Raw genomic sequence first — 24,553 nt, forward strand, 5'->3', positions numbered from 1 at the left:
GTGCTGAGTATACTTAAATCCATGAGAATATGCCCTTGTTTTTAAATACACTCACATGATTTGACATCCTTTTATCAAATTCATCTATTATGTAAGAGAGTGTTGTGTTTCCCAGCATTTATTATGCATCATTATCTTTAATACAATACAACTGATTGTGTGCATTTACCATGCAGAACCTTCATTTGTTTACCCTGAAAGCTTCAGTGTTGTTTAATGCAGCCTCAGTCTGCTGCGCTGACTTGAGACTGTCCAGGACTGCAAATAAGTTACCAGTAAAAAGTCAATAGATTAGCGTGCGTGCGTGCTTGTCAGCATATTTGTGTGTACTGATCAAAGTCTATCCCTCTGGGTGCAATTTAAGTTACTCCGTGGCAAGGCTGACAGTGGACATGAAGGCGAAGTTAACAGGCTTGACAGTAAGCGTCTATTCATGCAAACAAAATCATTTGATTATCAGACACAGATGAAGCCTGAGAGGGATCTCTTGGTGATGTATTTTGTAATCATTGAGTTGAGAGTTAATTGTGTTTACAGACCTTTAATATTTGCCTGCATATGTAGTAATCCCATCTGGATTTTCTAGGATGTACTGTATTAACAAATGACTACTTCTCGGAAGTGGTGTTTTTATGGCAAATAATGAGCTACTGGAAAATCAAGAAGGCTTCACATTGGGAAAACTAAAATACTCTCTCTTAATGTATGCCTTTGAAAATGTCCAACTCTTCCAATTGCAGCATTATGCAATGAAATGAATTGCTGGTGGGCATTGTAGCTCAGGGTGTGCGTAATTATTGATAAAACATGATTGTTTGGAATAAAAAATGTTCCTTACACGTCTTGAAGCAATTCAGAATAATGGAAAGAATCACTTGGCTGCGACTCAGAAGCAACACTGGTGATTTAGTCTCAACTAGTTTGTAGTGTAAGTAAAGAACAGCATGGCATCAGCTATGGAACATTTGGTAACACCCCCCCCCCCCCCCAAAAAAAAATAATTCTCCTCATTAGGGTCGCAGGTGAAATGAAACGTATCCCAACTGACTTTGGACGAGAAGCAGGGTGCACCCTGGACTGGTTGTTAGCCAATCACAGGGCACATGTAGACAAACAATTACACATTGGACAATTTAATTAGCTTCAGTTAGCTTAAAATGCTTTTATTTGCCACAGCTTACTGATTATTTGATTTGGTTTTCCACATGGTGGACATTTTATCAACAGAAATTTTCAGATTCTTTTTCAAGGCTGTTTTAAAAGTGCCAAATCATAACTGCCCCAAACTGCCATTCACGCCCAGCCATTTTGACTGAAGCAAACTCCTTTGCTCCAGGCTGTTTTACTGATTTGGCAAGATCCACAGAATATTCTGTTCTATTTCTATAAGAACATGGAAGTTATGGCACCTATCAAAAGAAAGATTAGAGGCTCTTCTTTCATCAGGAAAAAAAAAGTACATTTGTATCTGTTTCCGTTTTGTAGCAATTAGCATTAGAATGTAGCTAAGTTTCATCATTATTCACAAACCTGTAGAAAACACTGGGAAAAAGAGCTTGTTGCAACTTGGGGTGCAACGGTTTCAGATTTTGGTGTACAATTATTGTCTGAGAAAAAAACGTGGTTTTAAGGTTTTTATGGTTATCATTGTAGACATAAAATAAAAATTACATCAGCATTCTTTGAAAATGTTTATTTTTAACAACAATAAATAGCTAATAATACATTTTTAAAAAGTTGCTGTCTTTTAAAACAAATACAGCAGATTAGACAGAGTCATAAAATAGGGCCTGGGCACAATGTATAACAAGTGGACGATTTGTTTTTTTTCTTTCATTTTACAGGTGAAATGTTTGTCCACAGCCTTTAATCTGGCGATTTGTGCAGTTTACCGCAACAGATGTAGGCATTTTGCAGCCATAATTCGTATACCGAGATACGTTTCTTGGGAGTCCCAAAATGGCGACCTTGCGGCTTCAAAAGTCTCGGCTTATGGCCTCCCCAGCGGTCGGCTGTGGATGCTCATGGGAGCTCACGGGAGCTCACGGGAGCTCTCTGTCCTGCCCGTGGACCGAAGCCTCGGGGTTAGGGAGGTTGCCGGTGGTCGGTGGGTGGCGACGGAGCAGTGGCACGGCGAGCAGTGTGCCGGTGGTTCCAGGTGGCGGCAATGGCGGCAAACGGCCGAGAGGCCCAACCGTCGCGCCCCACGGGGCCTCCGCCATGCTCGCCGCCTTCTCGTTTTGACCTTCCCTTTCCCCACGTCTACTCAACCTGGTCCAGGCCGGGCTGCGGCCGGCGTGGGGATGCCCACCGCCGGTGGGAGCGCTGCCCGGTCGCCTTGGAACCCCACAGCCGTTGGATACGCAACTCTCCTCGAGCGGCGTTCATAGCTGAGCCCTTTGTTGTTGTGCGTTTTCTTATACTTTGCTGCCACCTGCTGGCCGTTGTTTGTAATAAGTACCATTGCTTTAAGCGACCTCTTCATGTCTGAAACTGTATCAAAGCCTTCTGTATGCTCTAGCATAAAAAACAAACAACAAACGTATGAATACAGGAGTGAAGGGCAAAGTGTTAAAAAACGTATTTATGTGTTTTTGGGGTTGAATGAGTGAGAATTACTATATGCTAGCAACAACATGCAATAAACTGAATGAATAACCAACTAGGAGTCTGCGAAGAGACGACCAGGAAGAAAGAACAGGAAGTCATAAAGTTACTGCTCTATCTTTTAACATACATTTGACAAAGAATGAAAATAAAAATGTGTGGGCGGCATGGCGTCCTAGTGGTTATGTGTATTCTGCATGGCCTCACCTGTGTCCCAAATGATGACAAGCTCTTTGGAAAATGGATGCATGGATGTAAAACAGCGCCATCATTAGGACTGCCTTTCCCACCTCAAATCATCACAGACTTTTGATACGAGAAGTACATCAGCTACTCTTAGTGATTCCAAAGTGGACTGCATTCCACACCTTAGGATGGGTTGTACCTGGCACCGATATGTCTAAATTCCATTGCGCGCCCACTTGTGTGCGAGCACAGGCAAACACACAAAAGCTTGGGCTTGCCATGTTAGAATGAGAGGGAAATCAGTAATCACCCAGGAAGTAATTTCCAAATGTAACACATAAACAACCTCACAAACAGTGTCATTTATTTTAATTTATACTTTAAAGATTGACTCAGTAGACTGTAGTATGATTTTTTTCACTGTTGAGTAATTCTGCCATACTTGTTTGTGAGAAATATTTCAATCTTGTTTCATAGAGTTGAGGTCACTCATCAACTATTCTTCTCCACAGAGTATCAGAGTCCATAGAAACTGTTGAAAAAACTCAAGGATCTTCATTTCATGGAATTTGGTTACATGTACATCATCTGGCCCCAAAAAATTTAAACCCCTTTTTTTGTTTGCTCCATTATTAACTCAACTGGTCTCTCACTGTTTGATAACATTTGCAAAACAAAATACCTGAAAGGAGAAAGACTTTTGTTTTGTGACCGAGAAGATTTTAACTGAAACTGACACCGTCCTGCTACAGCACACAAACAGAGAGCCCCTGTGCTCACATACAGAATACATTGCAGTACAATGCAGTGCTGGTTGTGTAAGAGGCAAAAGGATTCATTCACAGGGGATGAGTCTAAAAGTCGTTCTTGATATCAAACTAGGCATATCCTGCAGAGAAAGAGCACATAACATCCACAATTGAATTGCCAGCACGTCACAAGGCGAGTGTGAATGGGGTATTCAGCTATGTGAACCACTACAATACCAAACTTGTATACTTTCAACTCAATCTTCTGTGCCACAGTGCTAACAACTGTGCATGTGCTGCCACTTTATTTCAGCTACACAAGTGTATCCATCAGCATAATTTCATGTGCTATGAATAGGGGTGCCAAGTGATTAAAATTTTTAATCGCAATTAATCGAATGACTTCAATAGTTAACTCACGATTAATCACAAATTTACATTTGTTCTAAATGTACAATAAAATATTTTTTCCATAATTTTTTCATACTCTTGTTAACAACAAAAAATGTTAAAGTAGCAGAAATATGGCTGCATCTTTTAGTCATTGATACAGTAATTTCATAAAATTGACTTAAAATTAAAAAGTTATACTGTACTGTGAAAAACGAGTGTGATATTAATTTGTGATGAGGCTATTTTTCTGCCACTAGATGGCATAATTGCATTTGTAAGACGTTAGTGACAGCTCAGTGCATTTTTCTTTTCATATTAAGAACTATGCCATCTTTAACATGAATTAACTTGTGAAATTCTGCACATTTTTAAAACTATGAAATACAACTTGACCCCAGTCTCCACAAATATGAGCATTATTATTAAATTTATTACCGCAAAATTTGGACGTGGACGTGTCTGCTGTGTATTCTCCCAGTACATGCTTTCCAAGTATAGGGCGGTCATTAATCGCGTGCAGGGCTGGACTGGCCATCTGTCATTCAGAGCAGATGCCCGGTGGACCGGCCTCTTTTGGGGTCGATGCAGTGCTTTTTAATTATTATTTTCCTACATTTTGCCCCAATAGACTGGCCCACAATTTAGAGGGAACAATCTGTTAATCAATTTTGAATATAGATAGCAAACTGAAACATCAATAAACATCAGTGGCAACAAATTATTATTTTTTAATTAAAGAGTCGGGTCAAGCCAGTCCGGCCAACATGACTAAGTCAAAATGCCAGGGCTGTTTTTTTGTGTGTCAGTCCAGCCCTGATCGCGCGTTAAAAGAACTTTAAATTAACTCAACATTAACACACTAATTTTGACACCCCTAGTTATGATTACGAAATGAGCTGCATGCAACACGACTACAACATAGTGTCAGAAGACAACTGGCAGATTTGGTGACGAATGATCCACAGCTAATAGAGACATGAAAATACTTCAAAAGAAAGCTCCACAAATATACAGAAAGATAAACCCAAAACAAATACTTATACCCATTAGAGACAATTACAGCAGTTAAGACAGGAGATTGGATTCCAGGATAGCTTAGCGGGTCCACAAATAGCAGGCAGGCTAGTCCCAGCAGGGCATTCAAAGTTTGGCTGGTATGGGAGATAAGGGAATAAATCAGGCCTCAGTGGGATCGTAGATGATAATAAAAGACTCTGAAAGCACTAATGGACAGTTTGTACAAATAAACCATATGTGCACAGCGCTATAACTGTACCTTTGTTCACAAACAGAATACACTTGTCAATTCGGGCCTAAGACTTAGTTTGCTGGGTCATCAATCAATTTCTATCTACCAGAATTCTTTCTTGTCAAAGCAGGCATATTACATTTTTTTCCCAAACCATGTCTACAACTTCTCACTTGATGCATATCAAAATATATCACAATCTGTCCTCCCAAATTAGCCTCTATACTTAGCTTTTGGCTTTATCATGTTTCCATTTGACTGCCGGTGGTATTATCTACATTAACTGTTGTATTTCAATCCGTCAAAATAAGGAGCAGCCCTGTAGTATACAAGCAATTAGCTTGTTTTGTGTACAAAAGCCACCGCATGCTTTGTTGTTTTAATTACATTTTGCTCGCAATAACTTTGACACTTACTCGATGTAGCAGTATTAAAAAAAAAAAAAAAAAACATTGTAAAAATGGTAATGCCAATGCGTAATTAATTTACTAGAGCGCCATTACACCTTTAATGTCACACACTCCATGGTTTGGAAATCATTGTGGTAAATAGCAGTGTATGCATTAGGTTTATGAATTTAAATAATTGGGGTTCACTTCTATTTCGGGGTAAGAGAGGCAGGTATTCACTATTCAGAGAATTTAAACCGTTTTTTTTTTTTTTTTTAAATAGGGTTCCTGTCAGTCAACTGTCCTTAGAATTGTCATCACTTTCTTCCACCTCCAGTGTGAGGGGCAGTCACTAAGTAGTTAATACATTTGAAGTGTTGTTTTTCTCTTTAACAAAACGAAACAGAATGTGGTTAGGAACCAATAGGTGCCTGAGGAATTTGAGGTTCCAGCTCAGGTATGTATGTATGGAGCTTACTTTCCTGGGTTTTGTCAGGCTACATCGGCTTCCACACACATTCTAAAAACGTGGATGTTCAGTTCATTGAAGACTTTATATTGTCCTTAGATATGAATGACTGTTTTTCAGTGTACAAGGCAACAAAGTAAAGCAACAGCCCGGATTCAAAACTCAGGTGGATTTGATAATTGTTACTGTTTTTTTGTTGTTGTTGTTGTTGTTGTTGTTTTTTTTATGTGAATGAGAACAGTGACTGTCAGTGTCATTGAATTCTTTGACGAGCTGGCCAACGCTTGTGCTGCTGCCCATACAATCCCACCAGGACTTTTGCAACAGTGGCCTCTAGTGTAGCAATTTGTAAAAATGGATGTTTGCAATTGAACAAACAAAAATCTTAAGACTATTTTAAAGCCAAAGAATAATGTCACTTTTTCCTATTTTTTAAGCACAATTATTTTAATAATGCATATTACCTCCCCCGGTCTCTTGACTGACATATCAGCAGCAATTAATTACTTATATTACATAATTAATGAATGTTGAAAATTCAGGACCCCCCCCCCCCCCCCACCACCACCAAAAAGGATCACAGTAACTATTACACACACATGTAAAGATTAATATCTACTACTACTAACTAACCGCCATGTCATGCAACTATTTTACACTCCAAGATGATCAAGCTGCACTTCCTGATCCACCTGTTTGTCAGGTAGTTCATTTCGCTGCGCAACGGAGGCTTGAGTCACTCCGAACGAGACAATGGCAGGACTTTTTCAAAAGCTTTGACGCAATTCTTTTTCTTTCTTTTCTTTTCTTTTTTTTTTTGGTAACGTACATTTTGTGTCCCCCTACAAGTGGATGTTTCTTCCTAAAATGCATCGACAGTGCCATGGGACTAGCTTGCTGCTGTTCCATTTGCTGTTTTTTCTCGGTGAGTAAACAAGCCGAATTTATTTTTTGACGTAACAACGGTGGTTAAACTTAAAACGTCATGATAGTTTTCCGAACCATGTCACGAGTGTAGTTTGTACATTAGTTTGATAATACACGAAACCATTTTTAATGCTATATCCCCGCCTTTGTCACTTAACAAAACAGGTGTTGTTTGTTTGCGCTGTATAGATCAATCGATCTCTATGTTCCCATAAAACGTGTTAATGCTTGTATTTTACGGTACATCAGGTGGATGTGAATACGATACGTGACCCTAAATTTTGTCTCGTCACAATTGCGAGATCATTCAGGGGTCTATTTACCAATTTTCACGAGTCATTTCCTTATATAGTTATGGAATATTTCACACCATTTTGATCTCACTTTTTTACTAACTCAGCATCTAATCAGAGCATCAGACTCTAATAAACGTTTACATATTATCTGGGTGTTGCAATGATAAGTATAAATTACTTATTTTTTGCAAGACAACACAAAATAGCTGTAGTCAAAGTCAGATTAGCACATGTCGCTTATAAACTCTTCAAGGCTTGATATTGTTTTGTACCCTCACTGCTAAAAAAGAAGAAGTGATTACCGTGTTGACACTGTGATCTGTTCTAATTCTATCATTTTAACTAAGTTAAGTAAGTAATACAATAAATGTATCACCTGATTTACACTAAAACATTTGTAATCATCTCACGTGCTAAAACAGCCAAGCACACGTGCACAAACTCTCCCTTTTTTTTTTAACCTACACCCTACATGTTCTTTTTGTCACTTGAGTTCTCTTATTTGCAGCTCCTTCGCTAGTCTCCTCCATCATCGTGAATTCTCCGGCAGAGATCCATGCATCCAGAGGAGACACCGTCACACTGTCCTGCACTTTCACTTCCACCAGTCGACCCACTAGCAAGATGACCATCGATTGGTCCTATAGACCCCAGACTGGGGGGCCACCACAGACAGTGAGTGAACATCTTGTGTGCCACACTAATTTTTGCTGGGCCATACTAAAATCATACAAGAATATATATTTTAAGTGTGGTGGGTGGGACTTGATTAAGTCATTTAGTTAAAAGAGAGGCCGTGCAAGTAATAAATCACTATTAATCACTTTTAAATAAATAATTACTGTATGTTTAATTTAAAAATTAGAATTACATTATGTGGACTTAAAGGGAAAGTCAACCTTAAACATTTCTCGACAATAAATTGTTATGTGACCTCACTAGTCTAAACATGACATTCTGATTAATATTACATTTGTGAAATATTAAAGTTATGAAGCAAAATCTTGGCTAAGTTTTTATTCATCTCAGGGGCGGCCATTTTGCCAATTGCTGTCGACTGAAGATGACATCAATGTTGTTCAGCGCTCAGGCAACGACCAAACATAGCTCACCTGTTTTCTGAAGCTGAGCTGTGATTTGTTGTGACCCTAATGAGTTTAAACGGAATAGAAAATGGATGGCTGGCCGGATGAATGGATGGTCATCCATCCATCCATCCATCTCTACCACTTGTCCTGCTCAAGAGAACAGGTGATCTGAATCTCATCTTACGATTCACACAATTGCGGTTTTGGAATGCAGAAGGAAATCAGATTCCAAAGCGCTGCATGGTTTGTGTTTAGCTCTAATTTGTGTAATTATGTCATGTTAATCATTACTCCTGAAACCCAATCTGCAGCGGAGTATGGCAACACATGGGCAACTACATTGTTTTTTATAGAAGCAGATTCAGAGAACTTCTTCTTTCTTGAAATAACGGACAATGTATTGAATGAATTGAAAGAAATAAAATCAGCGCAGGGCACTTCCATTAATCGTCAATTCCCGTTGATGACAATGGCCACCTTTCGGCTTGCTCTTCCGCATATTCGGAAAATGCTTTGTGATGCGAAGGCTTGTAAAAATACACGGAATGAGAGGGAGTCGGGGACCGTATGTACTCGCCTCAATCGACGGAAGTAAACGTGCTCAGTCGGTGCTCAGTCCATGTATTTATCCGAGGCTTCGTGTTATTGTGCACTTGCCGCAAGGTGGCCCACGTCAAAGATGGGATTTGACGATTAACGTATAAGTGCCCAGCCCTGAATTAAAAACAACAACAACATAAATACAAAAGAATATTGAAAGACTTGGATGATCTTGCTGAACACGTAAAGCATAAAGTGTTATTTATTCCAACTCTACCTCAGTGTATCTGACAGTCCTAGAGCACATCTCACCTCAAAAATAATTATTTTGAAATATGTGCAAGTGTTTCCAGACGGAAGGTCAGAGCTTACTGAAACTTGACACACAGAATTTTAGCATTATGCTTTACAGTACATCTATATCCTCATTCTGTTTCCTCTCATGTGATTTATGCGTTCTATTCATAGTGCTATTCACTATTTTGTCTCTGATTGATTTTACTTTTGGCCAAAGGCAGTCACTTAGAAACTGGTGCCACTTGGTGATAAAGGGAAGTCAAACAATGACTTCACCTGTGTGTGTATTTGGCTGTGCTACGACTGACACATGACTTACAAAGTAAACATGTTAGCTCCCAAACAAGTTTCTCCTTCATCAAAAGCCGACAGCCAGGCAAAAGCCAATGTGTTATTTTTTTATTTGATTTTCATTTATAGTTACACTCCTTCCCAATTTTTAACTATCATCAATTTCGATCAGTCCATGCGCATCACCTGTTTTCAGAGGCTTCCCTGGCAATCTTATGTGAACAGCTACCTTGATTCTTTTCCTCTATGGTGGTATTGTGGTCTTCCAAATTGCCATCCATGTTTCCATTCCAAGCCATAACAGCACTCAATCCTCTAACCGTGCTCAATCAGGGTTGAGCCTCATTGACCAGTCCACTAGAAACCACCACATAATTTAAGGAGTTGCATTTGGGCTTGAAGAGAGCCATCAAATGTGGTTCTGTATAATTGCATTTGGACCACTAGAATACATACTGTGGTAGTTGCAACCCTATATGCCATCATTTCCTATAGGAGCACTCAGAGTGAAGTGAAGGCTAATGTTTTGTGGCTCCTTCTAAAGTGGAGTACTGTTGGTTTAGTCATTAAGAGAGAAAGTTGTCTGGTCTCAAAGTGCGCAGGAAGACGAGAAGAAACAGACTAGGTATTGATATGTTAGCCTGCGCATGCATGTGTGTCTCAACATGTCATGACCACGGAAATCTCTAAAGCGATTACAAAAAGGTGCTACACCCAATCCAACTATTTTATTACAATTTATTACAGATACATAATTAGTAGCAGTCTGATATTGTCCATGGATAGAACCAGGTCTGAATGTTTCCAATTTCTATTTTCCAGCCAGTATTTACTCTCCATCCAATTTCATTAGCTGTTTTGGCAGGTTTAAATGTCCGAGTGTCGCTGGTCGTATATCACAGTGGGCCTGACTAGGAATAGGCATGTGAAAAGCTCCATCATAAATACAAATATTCAGCCAAAGCAATCACAATTGCCACACTGCTTCAGTGGCCTGCATAGTTAACGTGATCCCAATGAGAATTAATGTGATAGATGGCACAAGACGGGATGTTGTTCAATTACAAAACCGTGAAATCGAGCAGTAACCTTCTGATTTCTACTTTAAAGTAACTGTTTACAATTGGGAATTATTTTAAATTGATCTTTGTCATACATTAGTCATCTTTAGCCTTTTGGCATCGTTTTCCTTCTATACTTTTAACATGCGATGGATTCTAAATTGACATTGTAAAAACTGGTGCATGTTCATTTTTAATGCTAATTTGCAGACAGCTCTGCGCCATGCTGGGCTTTTCCGACGTACCGAGAGCATGTCCTTCGACAAGCCCCAGGGCAACTGACAATTTGGTGGCTGAAAGTAGAATAAGCTTTACGTCTGCTGGAACCATGTCTAATTATTGGCGCAGGTAGTGTAATGCCATTTTGGTGAATTTGATCGAGGTGAAGGCAGACAGATTCTGTTCTGTGCGGACGTGTGGTGGATGTCACCCTGGGAAGGGGATTCATACACGGACACACATTATCGAGGTCGAAGGTTGTCTCCAAGTGCTCACTTTACAGTAGTGATCTGTGATTGCCCTGGCCAGCTTTACATCATCTGTCCATAGAGGTCTGCTTGCAGTTCCTTATAAACTTACTTTAAGTATTTTAGTGCCTCTCGCGTACCAATTTTAAAGGGAATGAGAGGCGCTACTTTGATTAGCTGCAACTGTAGTTGGTAGTGTTCACTCCCACCATGCCACAAATAGTTAGTTTCTAACTGGGCCAAGTTGAATGCGTCTGCGAAAATATCAACACTTGGTTTAACATACCCCTGCGCACAGTTGGATAGTTCGCGCCACAAAATGGCCAGAGTGGCACCATGCCCAGAAGCAATCTATAACAAAGTTGTAAAAGGATAAGGCTTTATCAGTGTCAGTACTTGTTCAGACCAATGTTTGCATTTGATTTCTTTCTCTGAACTTTTACAAGTGTCATATAAACTGTTGACATTGCTGACCCAGTCTAAATTGGTTTGTTAAAAAGAAGCAATAAAAAAAAAAAGTCAGGGCAAATGTTTGTGCACTTGGATTCATGCTGTAAGTATTAAATAATCTGTGGTAAAAGAAACCATGTTTTTATGTAATCTTATGAAGTAGTGTAGCACATTTAATGGTGTTTGCATATTTATTAGTTTGGGAATAGGGTTAAGGAGTTAGGGAATAGGATGCAAGTTGTGTACTCCTTACTGTAGAATATTAACACCGTAATGACTATTTTTATATGTATAGTAATGCACTGAACACTGAATTTTTTATGTTAAAAATCTGCTTTGGTGGTAGGTTTGCTTGTGCTCACAAATTTTAAATGTTATCACTGTGAACAAACCAAAAACAGTTAATTACTTGTGTACACACCCTTAACTTAAAAATGGTGAGTGCCATAAAACATGTGTAGCTTACTAGCTACTATTCTTTTCTGTTGTTATTTCCATTTGGCTTATTTTATTGTTGACCAACATTTAATGGTGGCGAAGGCATCTGGATTGGTATCAGCACAAAGTTCCCAGCATTCTTTGCAATTCTCTTTGTAAATAGCTGTAGTGAACCAAAGAAGACATTGCTCTTTGTTTGAATTAGTTTCTGTCGCTTTGTTGTGTGTGGCGTGACTAGGCTTGACTTGTGTTCTATAGCTTGAATAAGTGAGCAACCTGTTATTGCTCGTGGGAATAAAGTGACTGAAGAACATCAGCGATTGTGTTGTCATTGTCTAACTACATACGAGTGTGTTACAATATTTTCACCCTCATTATGGAAAAGAAAGTGGGAACCCAGTGTGGCAAAACACCTGCGACTTATGTGTAACAAAATTCACCAAATTTAGCTAGCACGGCTTATAGTCAGGTGTGCCTTATAGTCCAGAAATTAGAGATTTTTTTTTTTATGCAACAAGGGTTTAAGTTTGTTTAGAAAAGGGGGGAGTTCAAATAAACCGCTCCGTGACACGAAACCCGCTATAATAAATAGCAAAATTATGCCTGGAAGTGGAAGTCGGGAGCATAATCGTTTCTCCATGAGATCCCTAAGGAATAAGGTGGATACCTATGTAACACTGCTTTAAATGCTTACTTGAGCAAAAGTCTGTTGAGGTATTGTGAGTAGGGATGCGCTGAAATAAAAACCGAAAATGAAAAATGCTTGGCCGAAAACCGAAAGGTCGAAAATTATGCCAATTTTTTACTATCATTGCATTTATTATAATCAACTAAAATTATATTATTATAAAATATTTATTTAGCACTGGCATTTTAACAAAGCTCAATATAAATTGAAATGTGCCCACACGGCAGACATGTTGGCTAATGCTACATTAAACACCAAACAAGGGTTGAGGATTTTCTGGCGGTGCGATTGCACATTACAGTCGTAATGTAGTTCGGACAGGTGGGCACGGATGCGTGCGGCGGGACAAGGTGCGGCACACTTAAAATCCGCACATTCACATATTCACCATCGTTTGAAAATAAATAAATACATTTATTCGCACCAGTTAATCGGCTTCGGGAACGCACTGCAAAGTCACACACAGCATCCTGCATAGGTCTGTCACTACCCGGAGATAGCGGTAACTGTTTTTGTGTTTAAAACTGTTGACAGCAATAGTGCTAGCATTAGCTAAAGTGTTTAGCAGTGGATGCCGGTGAAAAAGTGGAAGCGTTTGAGGGGCTCTTATAAAAAAAAAAGAAAAGGGGAAGGCGCTGTAAGAGAAAGAGTGGCTCACCTGTACTGCAATACACGGCAGTTCTGTCTTTTTTCGACCCACTTAAATGTTGTACACCAAACGATGCCCCTCTCCTCCGGTGTGTGCAATGACCCCCGGGAGATGCTGCGACCGACCGACGCAAACTCACATGGTGAAAAGCCAGCGAGAAGCGAGGCGGACACTCACCCTCGAGTTCGCTGTTTAATTAAAACGGACGCTTGCTTGCAGCGTTTTTTTGTGTGTGCTTGCGTCACCACAACATCCTATTTCGGCCATATACTTTCGGCTTTCATTTTAATGTTACCGAAAATTTTCGGTGGCCTAATATTCGGTGCATCACTAATGGTGAGGTGTGAGGTCTCGCGCTTTGTCATTTACGACAGTTTGACTTTTTTTTAAATAATTTATTTTTTTTTGCTACTTCAGATACAATTTTACTAGAAAATGTTGAATTAAAGTCAAAATGTTGAATTTAGAATTGGGCATCCGATTTACAGACTGAACTGTATCTCTGTGACTACACCAATGACAACAACATGCAATCAGGGGCGACTTGTATAGCTCGGAATGCAGCATGCTCATCATGAAGATGTTTCTGAGTGCAGTGTCGGTACAGTCATCTTGTAAATTAGAGTGATAACTCAAAGCTTTCTCTGCTCTCCTTTATTACATCAGTCTTTATGAAATGAGTCCTTATGATACATTTCATCTACTTTGTCAGCTAATGCGATCTGTTTAACATATGTCGTGTAATATATGCAATTTCTTGAACATTGCATTTGCAAGTTGTTGATGGAATGAGTACTTGTGTGGCATCCTGGCAGCTGATGATGTTGCCTATTCTGTCATTAGCTTCCAGTAGCTAATATCCATGATGCACTGCTGCATAACATAAAGCAAGATGTCCTCCTGACATTTTAAGCCTTTTGTTTCCAGCATTCTTTTACTGAGATGTATGGCAACTATTTGAATTGGTTGGATCGGAAATTGGGAAGAACTCAATCCGTACATCCTATCAATCACATTTATTATTATTTATTTATTTTAGCTAGGAGCCCAGGATAAAAAAAAAAGAAAAAAAGCTGGCTCTAATAACAGCACCAATTTAAAATCACCGCCAAATTTAAACCCAAAGTTTGAGACTATTGGCTTTAGATAAGACAAAAATAAGAATAAGTCAAATCCGCACATTCACATATCCTTCAATGTTTGAAAATAAATGAAATAAATTTGTTCGCACCAGCTAATCGGCTTTGGGAACGGACTGCAAAGTCACACACAGCGTCCTTTACAGGTCTGTCGCAACCCGGAGATAGCGGTAAGTGTTTCCGTGTTTAAAACTGTTGACAGCAATAGTGCTAGCATTAGCTAAAGTGTTAAGCACGGCTACCGGGATGCCGGGGAAAAAGTTGAAGCGTTTGAGGGGCTATTATTAAAAAAATGGGAGGTGCTGCAGGAGAAAGAGTGGCTCACCTGTACTGCAGTACTCTGCAATTCTGTCTTTTTTCGACCCTCTTAAATGTTGTACACCAAGCCATGACTCCGGGAGCTGCTGCGACCGACCGGTGCAAACTCATACAGTGAAAAGCCAGCGATAAGAGAGGTGAACACTCACCCCGCGTTCGCTGTTTAATACAAACAGACGCTTGCTTGCAGCGGTTTTTTGCTTGTGCCACCACAACATCCCATTTCGGCCATATTCTTTCGGCTTTAATTTTATTTCGGCCGAAAATGGCTATTTTTGTGCCATTTTCGGCTGAAATTTTTCGGTGCCTGAATATTCGGTGCATCACTACCATAAATGCTTTTACCATAGATGCCAGCTCAATCATTTGGTATATCATGTTTTTAAACGAATGACTCTTTACAGAACAGTGTAACATGTTTTGCTATTGTAAAAGTCAACTGAAAAACTCCATTCATCATCACATTTAAATATTCAGCAGATTTTCCTGACATTTAAATTGTTGTTTAATAGGACAAATAATATACAGTGGTACCTTGGAGTTTTAACATAATTCGTTCATGTAAAGTGTTCAAAGTCTGAATTGTTGAACCTATAAAACATTTTTTTCTCATAGGAAATAATGTAAATGCAATTACTTCGTTCGCAAGCTCCAAAAACAAGAAAATTCCTATTTTAATTTCTATTTATGTTTTTTTATTTTTATTTTTATTTTATTTTTTTACATGTACACCCGTCACAGTATTTACACAATAAAAAATACCTCACCTTTTTGTTGTGGTGTAATGGCATCAGTGGATAAAAAAAATGCTACGTTAATGGTGTATTTGACACTGGCCACATTGTTAGACTACTATGGGGTCCTTGCGTGCCGTCTTAATGTCAGACGTGTTGTCGAACAGCTAAGGGGGGAGGGGGGCGGGATTGGGGGTCCTCATGCCGGTATTTAAGTAGTCAGTCACGGTAGTTACAACGGCGCGATAATCTCCTTCCTAAATCCATGATGGTTTCGTAGCACTGTACGTTTTTCTTTGCTGCCACTGGCACGGCTGTCTTTCTTTGGGCCCATGTCAAAGAAAATTGTCGTGGAAAAATCCAAATGCACTCGCAAATGTACGCAGCACATCCGCGAGTGTTCACGCTCTGACTGGAAATGAGCAGCGCTTGGTCTCAATGACCGCAACGTGAGCATTCGGGATTGCTCGGCTTCACTCGGCTACCCGTTCAAGGTACGTTCGCCTTTGCTTGCTTTGTTTGGGAGTTCAAACTCCGAGACCGAGGTCAAACTCCGAGGCATTTTTGACTCCGATTTTTTGGTTGAAGTTCGATTTGTATAAGTTCCGAGACGTTCAAACTCCGTGGTTCCACTGTAAAAGGAAATTGTACTTGTAGAGAAAAAATATGAAAAGACAATATTTTAGAGGTTAATCATTTTTCTGGGAGGCTGGCATTTATGACAATGTTCTCACCTTTTAATGTGAGACTTAACTAAATGTTATGAAATATTAATATTACATCAGCCATTGCAGTGCAATCATAGCCAGGGACAGACAATCAGCTCGACCTACTAAAAGTAAACCCAGACACAGGTACAATATGAAGACAGTTCCCCATATTTTTCCCATTTTTTGTGAGAACAGGTGATTTGTACTTGTTTGTTCTATTCTGTTGATTACGTCCCCGTACACATTTGACTTTTTTAGGTGATCAGATTTGTGTCCATGTTTCTAATTGTTGGTCGTTTCGCTCAGCTTGTCCCAGCACCATCTGTCTCACCACCCACTGCCAGACACTTTTCTTTAGATTAACATGATAACGTTCATTTCGAGTTATGGTCAAATCTTTCGTTCTGATTTTCACTGAAGCAAAGTTGTCAGTCACATAAAGTCGCTGGTTGGTTTGTGTGACGTCTCGTCTTCAGTTTGTGAAAGGTCAGCATTGATTTAGCTATTATTACAAGTACGCTTACAATAAATGGTATGCTGCAAGCTTCCTTTGAATGTTTTTTAACTGCAATTTGAGTTTTGCTTTAAAGCTTTATAAATAATAAAGTGTGTATGCTGTTGTGCCAAACCAAGTTTCTGACAGATCAGAGTCAGAGTGACCATTTGGTAGCAACTTCCCATTGGACATTTTCAGACAGGAAATCCTACCAAAGAAATTCTGAATCCACGTGAAACTTTATCTTCGCTATTTGTCCATTGATTTCCTAGGTGACATGTGTTTATCTATCTTGGTGGGGTTCTGAGTGCTCTTGTTGAAAAAGAATACACTGTGGTGAATACAAATCAATGGCACAAACGTGTTTCTGTTCGCAAGCAGATGTGGTATCGTGAACTTACTGTAAACTGACCTAGGGCAATTTGGTACATCGGTCAGGACAAACATTGCCTCAAGCAATAACACAATCTTATGATTACACAGTCATATGGTCATGATGACTGTAGATATTTGTATGAAAAACACTTTAAGCTCTAAGTATAAAACAGCGTGAACACAAATGAAGTGAATCCTCTCATTGCCTTTAAATTTGAATCTGTCTGCCTGCACCTTGATCAAATGTGCCAAAATTGGGTTACACCACTTGTGCCACAACTTAGACCTGCTCTCATCTGGTCTAAAGTTTAGTCTACTTCAGCCACTAAAGTGTCAGGTGCGGCGGGGGCGCGTCAAAGAAAATACCCTCAATGAATTATATTTACTGCTCTTGACAACACCCCTCACATAAAATAATTGTTGCCTTCTTTTCTGCTTTCCTCAGTTCTTCCACTTCTCCTCTCGTGCCTTCCCTCCACTGGAGGGCCAATTCAGCGGGCGTATTCAATGGGGAGGAAGCCCGGCAAAGGGGGACGCCTCCATCGCTCTGATTAATTCAACACTGAAGGATAATGGCACGTACACATGCTCAGTCAGAAATCCCCCAGATGTCCACGGCAACCCAAACTCACAGACAGTACTCACTGTCACGCCAAAGGGTAAGCTGCTTCACATACACTTCAGTATCGGCTAGGGCTGCTCGATTATGGAAAAAATAATTCATCTCGATTAGTTTGGTTATAATTGAAATCACGATTATTCAAAACGAATATATGTTTTCTATGTTAGCAAAAATTTGAAGTTGGGGCGCAGCGTGTGCAGTATGGCTAGTGAGGTGCAAGCTGGTTTTGACAGGGGTGTGTGGGGAAAGAACTCGTGTGGGCGTGCCTCAAAACAACTCAAAATTAATATTATCAGGGCTGTAGCTATCAAATATTTTGGTGTTCGGATATCCTACTGAAAATCCTAGCGAATAATCGGGTATTTGGATAGAAATAAAAGTATATCTATAGGCCTATATACTTTCTTGGTTAAAAAAACAATTATAAATACAGAAGACAAAAAAAACACATTTGCGTGTAATAATTAACAACCAACTGGTTTTCATTTTTAGATAATCAACTTTTTTTCTATCTTTTTTCTGCAAACTATTTTGCTCTAAAGCAGTGAGATTTCAGAGAAATCTCTCCCCACAGATTTTGATCAATGGAACTAAATGACGTCAAACCCACAATAGTGATTTTGTCAGCTAAATAAATAGCACATTTGAGTAAACCCGGTTTGGCAATAAGTGATCAGTAGGAACGGCAAATTAGTCAGGCTGTCAGCATCAAAGTGTGCACAGTCCATCAATCCATTTTTTGAACCACTAATCCTCACGAGGGTCGCGGGTGCGCTGGCGCTGAAGCCTACCCCAGCTGTCTACATTTACGCCTTTGAAAAGTAATCAGACGGCTGGAGCACTTTACCGCTGCTGGTAGCTAGCACTCGCAGCTAAACGCTGGCAACAGGCACAGTACAATACAATGTCAGCATAATTATGTCTGCGCTCTTAACTGGAGCTTGAATGTGACTTCAGGAGGGTAATAATCAAAATCGTAATCGAATTACGATTAATTGCACAGCCCTAGTATCGGCTTCAAATGACAACCAAGCAGGGATTTTATTTTTCACCCGCTATTGCAGGTGCCAATTGTCATTTAATTAACGAGAACATGAACGTGACTGTATTTGTAGAAATGTACCTAAATGCAACCTATAATTTCTTCAGAATACGTGATTGACATTTAGGCATTTAACATTCCTTTGCCAACATGTATTTACAGTATTTAGTGCAGCTGACTCATCAATTCTTATATTTGTATGTGTTTTGGAATACAAAAGTTTACAAGTTGTGCATAGTTGCACATCACTATGTGGAGGAGGTGCAAAGAGGGTGTTTACTCCTAAGCGGCTTGTTGATATGTATCTAAGTACCTCAAATTCTCTTCCTCCTCCTCAGCATCCAGCATTCGCTTCTCGGATGTTGCAGTCCTCCTCTTTTTCATCCTCATCCCTTCCACTATCATCGCCCTCGTTCTGATTGGTCAGATGCTCTGCCCCGAGAGAGCGCGCAGCCAATCAAAGGGCTACAGATCAGCCATAGAGGTCGCAGATGGGTGAGTAGATTTGTTCAACCAATCACTGGAGTGAGTCCCTTGGGGTTTATCCGGCCTCTGCTTGGTATAGATTCACCCCTGAATCGCTTAATTTTACAAAGGTTAAAGAATAATTTAAATTTTAGGTAATAATGGTACTTGGGCCAAATTTCCTGGCAATTTAACTGCTTATTTGTATTACTCTTCCTATGTATTCTTTTCAGACGTTGTTTTACAATAATGAATTCATTGTTACATGCCAAGACAACAGAAAAAAGTGACACCAATTTTGTTATTATTTTATGAACCTAACTAGTCTGTCATATAGGTATGACCAACATTACAGTAGTTTTAGTTTGAGAAAACAACAGTAGTCTGTTGTAATTTTCACTCACTGTTGTCACTTCTATGTTCATCAGAGAGGAGTATGACAATGACCGAATGGGGGGCATGATGAAGGGGGCCACATGCTGTGACCTCTTGACGACGGTACAGTGCAGTACATACTTTTCAGTTGTGCAAAAGCAGTGGTTCTTAACCTGGGTTCGATCGAACCTTGAGGGTTCAACGGAGGCCAAGACACTCACCCAACTCATATGATTCATGAAGGCACGTTCTGCACAGGCTGCAGGTTATCGCGCTACTTTGATCGGCCTATCGGAATATTTGGTGTATTCTTTATTATATTAATCCTTTCACACCATCTATGTTGTGCAAAAAAAGAAAGTGGTTGGACGAATATGTGCAATATGAATTCACATGTATAACAGAGTGTATGGTGTTCCACAAGGTTCAATTCTGCAGTTTTCATTGTATCAGCTGCCCCTGAGTTCCATCTTAAGCAAACAGCGGTGGTTGTTTTAAAGTGCTCTATAAAAATAGTTGAGTTAAGTTGAGTGATGGGAGTCAGCATCTTAACTGCATGATTTGTAATGCCAAGTTGAGCAATTTTAATCCAGCACAACTGAAGCAAAACTAAAAGGAACACTTCCTTAAGCTGCATGGAGATGGGGAATACAAGAGCTCAACACCCTCAATTCAAAGTGAATTTTGGACAAAAGAGAAAAAAAATCATTAAAGAAATGTTCGGCGAATGCGCATAGGAATTCCGGTTGGGTTTGAGTAACTCCAACAAGGTTAAGAACCACTGTGCAAAAATCTTACTTCTATATAACTTAAAGGGGAAGTCAACTTTAAAAAATTCTTGACAATAATATGTTATATGTGACCTCACTAGTCTAAACATGACATTCTGATTAATATTACATTTGCGGAATATGAGCTATGGAGCAAAATCCAGCCGTTTTTATCCACTTGCTGTCAACTGAAGATGACATCACAGGTGCTCAGGCAACAACCAGTCACAGATCACTTTTTCTGTGAAGCTAAAGCTGTGATTGGTTGTTACCTGAGACCTGAGCATTTTGTGATATAATTTTCACTCGACAGCAAGTGGCAAAATGGCCGCCTTCTGATAATGATAAAAATGGGTGGATTTTGCTGCTTAACTCATATTCCACTAATGGAATACTGACCAAAATATTTAGGCTAGTGGGGCTGCATAGAACATATTATTGTCCCCCAAAAAATTTGGGGGGTTGACTTCCCCTTCAAGGGAGCATGCGTATCAGATCGGTTTCACAGGCTAGATTTTAAATACTCTGCTGGATGACAACTTCTTCCTGTTAGCTCATCTTCATGTCTTGTTTTTTCTCTTTGTGTCCAGGACTCTGAGAGTGAGTACGAATACCACTTGAAACAGAACACACCTGCTAGTCAAGGTTACGCTGAGTCTCAGTTCTAGAGTCCCCGCCCCGCTTGCTCATTTGTAGATGTTAAGCCCCGCCGGTGCCTTTCACAGGGGTTGTTGTACTGAATGAAAATCAATGGTGAATTAATGTACGTGTCAACCTCTCAGCGGGTCACTTAGGTAAAAAGAGGTGCATGTAATGTTTTGAAGGAGATGTATTTTGTCTAATTTATTGCCTGTGTCAAGGGCTGCTGATGTCTTATTTACTATAGTTGCACTTTTGTGACAAATCACATTGCTAGTGAAATAAACACTTTTTTGAATGTCACTTAAAATTATTATGATTGTACATAATTTGTTTATACAGGATGTCACTTTGATTTTGTGGAATTATGATTTTTTTTTTTTATGGGCGCAGATGTCCTGGTCAGATTTTTATTTTAGAAACTTTTGCTACCGTACATTTTTAATGAGCACATGATTTTCACTTAATGACGAAACGACCCTGGTGCCTTGTCAGAATAGACAATGAGGACAATCTACGCCTCGTCAGTCTGTTGCTAAAGCTAACAGCATATAGCCGCAGTTTCCTCTCCTTTCTGTTTGTTCTGTTGAACCATTCATGAATGGAAACTCTTTCCATATTCGTGGTGAGGATTCCTTTAAAAACCCTCAAGGACAGGCTGAAGTTGTATGACGTGAGTATGAAAAAGACCCAATAAAACTGCAAGGGGGAAAAAAAAAACATTTGCAAAAAGCAATGAGTCCTCATTCTGTCTCATTTATTTTCACTTTCTTATTCAGCTTGTTCTCCCCCCCCCGAGCGTTTAATAATTCAAACACTGCCATGCGGTAATAATTATCATTCCTACTTCATCTGAACTACCATGGCAACAGCTTACTCATGCCAGGGAGAAACAATATAGGAAAATAATTGAATGGGGAAAAAAAAATCATGGTCTGCGTGATTGTGTACGGAACTGATTCCACATTTTTGCCACAATATGATGGCAGAATGGAACATTTAATTTCCTTAATGACATGTCGCATGCACAATATTCATGCATGTGGAAGTCTTAGCTCAATTTGATGGCCTTAATTGGGAAGATTGGAGCCGAGAGGTGTATACCACACTGATCACCTGTCAATCACAGAGCGCATACACTCTCAATGGACAACTTAGTACAGGGGTGACCAAACTAGAGCCCGGAGCTCATTTAGCGGCCTGCCATTCATATACTAAAAATGGCATTTTTTTTTTTTTTTATAGTTTGCTTAAAAAAAAGTTTGGTGATGGTTGGCGTGAGAAGGGTGTTGGAAAAATAGGTGCAACTATTAATAATAAATTGCATTATATACTGTAGAGCAGGGGTCACCAAGGTGGTGCCTGTGGGCACAAAGTAGCCCCCAAGGACTATATGAGAAGCCCGCGGGCCCGTTTAAAAAAATAGCTCACTAGTAATGGTGTAGGCATGTTGTGTAAATGATCATTTGAAAAGTTCAAAACAAGGGAAGCGACTTATAGAAATAAAATATTACATATTAGTATTTATCTGTTTCCTAATTGTTGTGAACAATCATTAACATGAACAGTGTTTTCACATACAGCAAATAAATGTCAGCCATTATTACTAACAACGGGCTGTATCATTTTTTTATTATTAGAATTGATTATGCTACTGATTATTCAGGCAATTGCCCGTTTTGAGGCACATTTTTGTCGTAATAATATCAACACAATTTGTTCTTTCAGAAGAAACTAATAGCTCTTCGCATTATTTTGTAGCAAAGAACTATCTCTCAGCTTCAAATAGATGAAATTTCTTTGCTCTGTACTTGTGCAATACCAATAAAGATATTCTATTACATCAAATGTACTTAAAACAAACAATATATAAATGCTTTATTGATTTTAGTGTGTTTAATAAATTAACGTTGAAGAACTTTTAAGTGGCCCTTGCATCCGTCCATTGTTCTGTATGTGGCCCTCAAACAAAATAGGACACCCCTGATTTAAAGTTTTATGAACCGATCATTTCATATTGTGTGAGTGATCTGTATTGAGTGAACAAATCATAATGGTGATATGTAAATCGGAACATGAGGACCTTGAAAATGATTGATCCCAATCCTTGCATAAAATGCAAATTAGCAAGTGTAATGTTGATGTGAGATAATATTGAATTAAGGTCGAACAAGTCTTGTCTCAGTGGACTCATTCTCCTTGAGGCTCACTCGAATGACACCGTGAAAGCAAACCTGTGTCAGGTGTAATGTCCTGTCTAGTCCAACGTGATTGAATCAAGGATGGCAGCAAAATTGATGTTGATCTTCTGAGTAATTGTCCTCTGAGTTTAGAAAGTCAAAAACAGACACCATTTGGAAAGAAATTGTCTACATGACAAAATAATTTGTGAATCTTTGAATATTTATATAGGTGTACATGATGAAAAATAGGTTATATTTTAAAGTTATAATTAAAAAAATATATATATGGGGGTGGGGGTTAAGCAGTCACTTAAGTTTTAACAAGTTTATAATATAATTATTGACATTTATGGCAACAATGTGTTAGCAAGTTGATTGCTCCAAAGCAATTTGCTGAAGTGTTCTTGATGATATGATGGGCGACAAAACAAGAGACAATTAGTTCTGTAAACTCTTGTTTCTTTCTTGCGGAATGAGGGGAAAGCCAATTTTCACTACAGCAAAACTGATATTTCGTTGAACTGCCCAACTTAAAATGTTATCAAAGTTTTCTGCCTTGGAATGTGTTCACCAATTTTATTTTATTTTTACAGTGGGATTCAAATATCGCTCTTGTAGCTTTCAATTTTTAAACGTTTGGATTAGAAATCAAATATGAAGCCCTAGTAAGGTCTCAGATCACCCACGTATATTTTAACATTCATTCAGTATTAAATTAAATCAATGTTATAAATGAAGTCGGGACAATAACAAAAGAGGCATATGTAATAATATTTCCATGTACTGTATTCAAATTTTAATAGACCTTATCACGCTGCAAGCTCTTAGTTTGTGCCTATCCAATTTAACGACTGCAGCATGTTATTAATAAAAATGTGTTTCATCCCAACAGCGTGCGAGATCTGCAACACACATTGCTCATTTCAAACTCATGACAAAAAGTAGGGCACGAACGAGAAAGCACATACTCGGATAAACTCAGAATATTCTGTTTGCAAATGATGTAAAGACGCTTTTCTGGGTAAAAATAGAATGCAAAATGGGATTACATTATGAGAAGTTGGTGTTCCGCTTCTTCAATTTGTTGAATAATAAAATGAATGATAAAAATTCATCCTGGATTGAAATTGGACAATTTACATTTTTGTGTTTAGTCAAATCAACATATTACAAAAGTATCAGATGCATTGTTCTTACATATGCTTTTTTTTTTGTCAGCCATAAGTCTGGCAAGACTTACCTTGTGTTTGTATTTGTCTTTATTTGAATAACTGCAGTCTCTTTGACGTAGGGCAATATAATGCTTTGTGGATTACCTAAATGAACTCATGGATTTGATCTGAGCATATTGAACATATAAATGCAATACAAAATATAAAATAAAAATAAATAGATGCTTGTCTTAAGATATTGAACAGGGACACTCATTTTTATATATGGATTTTTTTTTT

At 39.0% G+C, this 24,553-nt stretch overlaps 1 protein-coding gene across 2 annotated transcripts; it reads left to right on the forward strand.

Annotated features, from left to right (window-relative positions):
• The first annotated feature begins 354 nt into the window (after positions 1–354).
• Positions 355–21,655, forward strand: mpzl3 (myelin protein zero-like 3). 2 transcript variants are annotated; one of them, XM_077566823.1, is made up of 7 exons: positions 355–419; positions 6,892–6,967; positions 7,774–7,940; positions 17,452–17,665; positions 19,009–19,165; positions 19,564–19,633; positions 20,871–21,655. In XM_077566823.1, the coding sequence occupies exons 1-7, from the start codon at positions 393–395 to the stop codon at positions 20,946–20,948; spliced, it is 789 nt and encodes a 262-aa protein (XP_077422949.1). In that variant the 5' UTR covers positions 355–392; the 3' UTR covers positions 20,949–21,655. The 2 variants fall into 2 exon arrangements, with proteins under 2 accessions (XP_077422949.1, XP_077422948.1); XM_077566822.1 differs by lacking the exon at positions 355–419 and adding an exon at positions 6,617–6,745.
• The last annotated feature ends 2,898 nt before the right edge of the window (positions 21,656–24,553 follow it).

The sequence above is a fragment of the Vanacampus margaritifer genome, chromosome 5 (genome assembly GCF_051991255.1).
Source record: "Vanacampus margaritifer isolate UIUO_Vmar chromosome 5, RoL_Vmar_1.0, whole genome shotgun sequence".
NCBI classification, from domain to species: domain Eukaryota; kingdom Metazoa; phylum Chordata; class Actinopteri; order Syngnathiformes; family Syngnathidae; genus Vanacampus; species Vanacampus margaritifer.

Excerpts from the sequence above, each read along its gene's own strand:
- mpzl3 (XM_077566822.1), top strand. The coding sequence starts at position 6,680 with ATGTCATGCAACTATTTTACACTCCAAGATGATCAAGCTGCACTTCCT. Across the intron at positions 17,666-19,008 it reads ACTCACTGTCACGCCAAAGG|CATCCAGCATTCGCTTCTCG; the intron begins GTAAGCTGCTTC and ends CCTCCTCCTCAG. Across the intron at positions 19,166-19,563 it reads GCCATAGAGGTCGCAGATGG|AGAGGAGTATGACAATGACC; the intron begins GTGAGTAGATTT and ends TATGTTCATCAG.